The sequence below is a fragment of the Eimeria mitis genome, genomic scaffold, assembly GCF_000499745.2.
Source record: "Eimeria mitis Houghton genomic scaffold, Emh_scaff188, whole genome shotgun sequence".
NCBI classification, from domain to species: domain Eukaryota; phylum Apicomplexa; class Conoidasida; order Eucoccidiorida; family Eimeriidae; genus Eimeria; species Eimeria mitis.
Genome location: NW_013570202.1, coordinates 7871 through 10143, shown reverse-complemented (window position 1 = coordinate 10143; position 2273 = coordinate 7871). Strand labels below are relative to the sequence as shown.

General features: G+C 47.1%; 1 protein-coding gene across 1 annotated transcript; it reads right to left on the bottom strand.

Moving 5' to 3' along the window:
* Positions 1-224: 224 nt before the first annotated feature.
* On the bottom strand, positions 225-1785 carry EMH_0002510 (uncharacterized protein; the record flags this gene model as incomplete). Its single annotated transcript, XM_013496034.1, has 3 exons — positions 225-757; positions 1069-1434; positions 1578-1785. The coding sequence occupies 3 exons, from the start codon at positions 1783-1785 to the stop codon at positions 225-227; spliced, it is 1107 nt and encodes a 368-aa protein (XP_013351488.1).
* Between the last annotated feature and the right edge of the window lie 488 nt (positions 1786-2273).

The following is a 2273-nucleotide window of genomic DNA, read 5'->3' as shown; positions in this document are numbered from 1 at the left end:
GGATTCATTTCTTTGTTTTAAATTGAAATTAAAACGGATAAAGAGGAATCCACACACAGTACTTTCGGGCAGTAGAGGCTGCTCCTTCACCGTGCGTCTGGATTACCTCAGAATATTGGTTNACACACAGTACTTTCGGGCAGTAGAGGCTGCTCCTTCACCGTGCGTCTGGATTACCTCAGAATATTGGTTTTCTTCTTCTTGTCTTCAAATCGATATCTCGATTAAAGAAGAAATACCGAAAGAAGGAGCAAGGTATTTTCTACCTCGTTTTGTTCACTGCTTACAGTCAGCACTGTCATCACTTTCTGTTGGACTGAATCTTGAGTTCTGCGGCTCTGGTCATCGAGAATTTGTTCGATGATTTCAGAAGCATGCTTCTCATTCCAATTTCTTGCTAGATATTTAAAAACACGCGGATCCAGATAGCCGTCGCATGCTCGTTCATATCTGTACTTGAGAAATTTGAGAAAATCACTGGTGTGGAAGGGAGCATGGTCATCGATCGTTTGAAAGGATGCTGCAGTCTTCTCATCACCCGGCTTCATAGTGGCCAGGCGTAAGCCAAAGATACTTGCGAATGAATCAAAGTGCTCGCAGATGTACAAATCATCTTCGCTTTGAATATCCTCAATGCGAATGATATCTACCAGCTTCGCCGCTGTTTCCAACGAAATAACTGCTTCTTGTTTACCTCCCACAGCCCCTTCCTCATCTTCATTGTCTGAATATCCCTCATCTTCCGAGTCGCGGTCTTCTTCAGCAAAATCAACAATGCTGGCTAGGTATTCCCTCCTTGGCTGGGGAAGCATTTCAACGAACTCCCTAAATGTTACAGGCTTTGCATCCGATGTAGCCCCATAGTAAGGCCACTGTTCTCCAGCAGTGCTATCAATGAGTGGTATAGGTATTCCCTGTGACTCGGAAGTTTTCTCAAGTCTTCCGAGTGCNCAGCAGTGCTATCAATGAGTGGTATAGGTATTCCCTGTGACTCGGAAGTTTTCTCAAGTCTTCCGAGTGCACGCATTCGCTCCGATGCTGCCTCAAAAATGCTTATGAGGAGTTTACCCTGCTTTAGGTAGGCTTCTTTTTTTTCCTCGCTCTCTTCTTCACTGGGCCGAGATTTTAGAAATATATTCTTCTGCGCTTCCAGCATATCCCAAATGTTGTCTTCTTTCGTGTATACTCCTTCTTTTTCAATGGGTGTGAAATTATGCTTAAATGCATCTCGAACAGTGGGGGAAGACGCTTCCCACGCGGTCTGCAGATTTTCCACGCTGAATCCGAATTGTTCAATGCATTCATCTATCTTCGTTTTCTCTTTGGGCTTCTCAACGGGCGGTGGGGGAGGATGAGGAACTGTGCTCTTGCCGCTGGTGGTAATCAGGCTCGTGAGGGAAAGCAGCAAAGCCAGAGACAGTGCAAGAGAAAGGCCTGCAAATAGCGTTCGTTTCCCTTTGCTAGAGTCGTTGCGCTGTGGAGGAGGCTGAGAGTCGCTTGCAGCACCAGAGTTATTCTCTGTGGAGGCATTTCCCCCGTCGTCTTTCGNGGAGGAGGCTGAGAGTCGCTTGCAGCACCAGAGTTATTCTCTGTGGAGGCATTTCCCCCGTCGTCTTTCGGCATTTCCGCTGGGGGTACCGTGGTCTGGCTCTGCTCGTTGTATATCCAATAATGCGGATCCTTCAATGGGAATCCTGGTGACGTAAACCCGTCCGTTGGTGTCTGCAGATCGAGATCATAAGTTAGAGGCACTTGGTTCGTCCCCGTCGCTTCATTCCACTCCATCTCACTGGGGTGGAGAAACAGCGGCTGTGGCGGGGAAGGGATGCCTGTCTCGCTCAAGGACAGCCCCTTAAACCAAAAACAAAACTCCTATAAAAGGGATTCAAAACACCAAAATACAGGAAGCAACTCTACCACAGTAGTATGACGCCCAACATAGGCCGGCTACATAAGCAGGCAGGCCCCTCTGGGATGGTTCAGCGTAGCTGCCAAAGAAGCAGGAAGAAGTTTGAAGTGCCGGTCACAAAGCTAAACTCTGTCACTCCCAATTAACTTGTTTGATGCTTCAGTAAAAAATTCCAGTTTTCCTCTCAAAGACACGCCCAACACACTGTCGGCAGATCACGCCTGGCACGTGACTGCTGGTGTCCCGCGAGGTGCGATTTGCATGGGCTATCACTCTCCTCTTATTCACCAAAACCGCTTAAAAATGAATCAATTAGAAGATACCATAGCGATATAGTCACAAGAAAGGATTAATCAAAATGCTT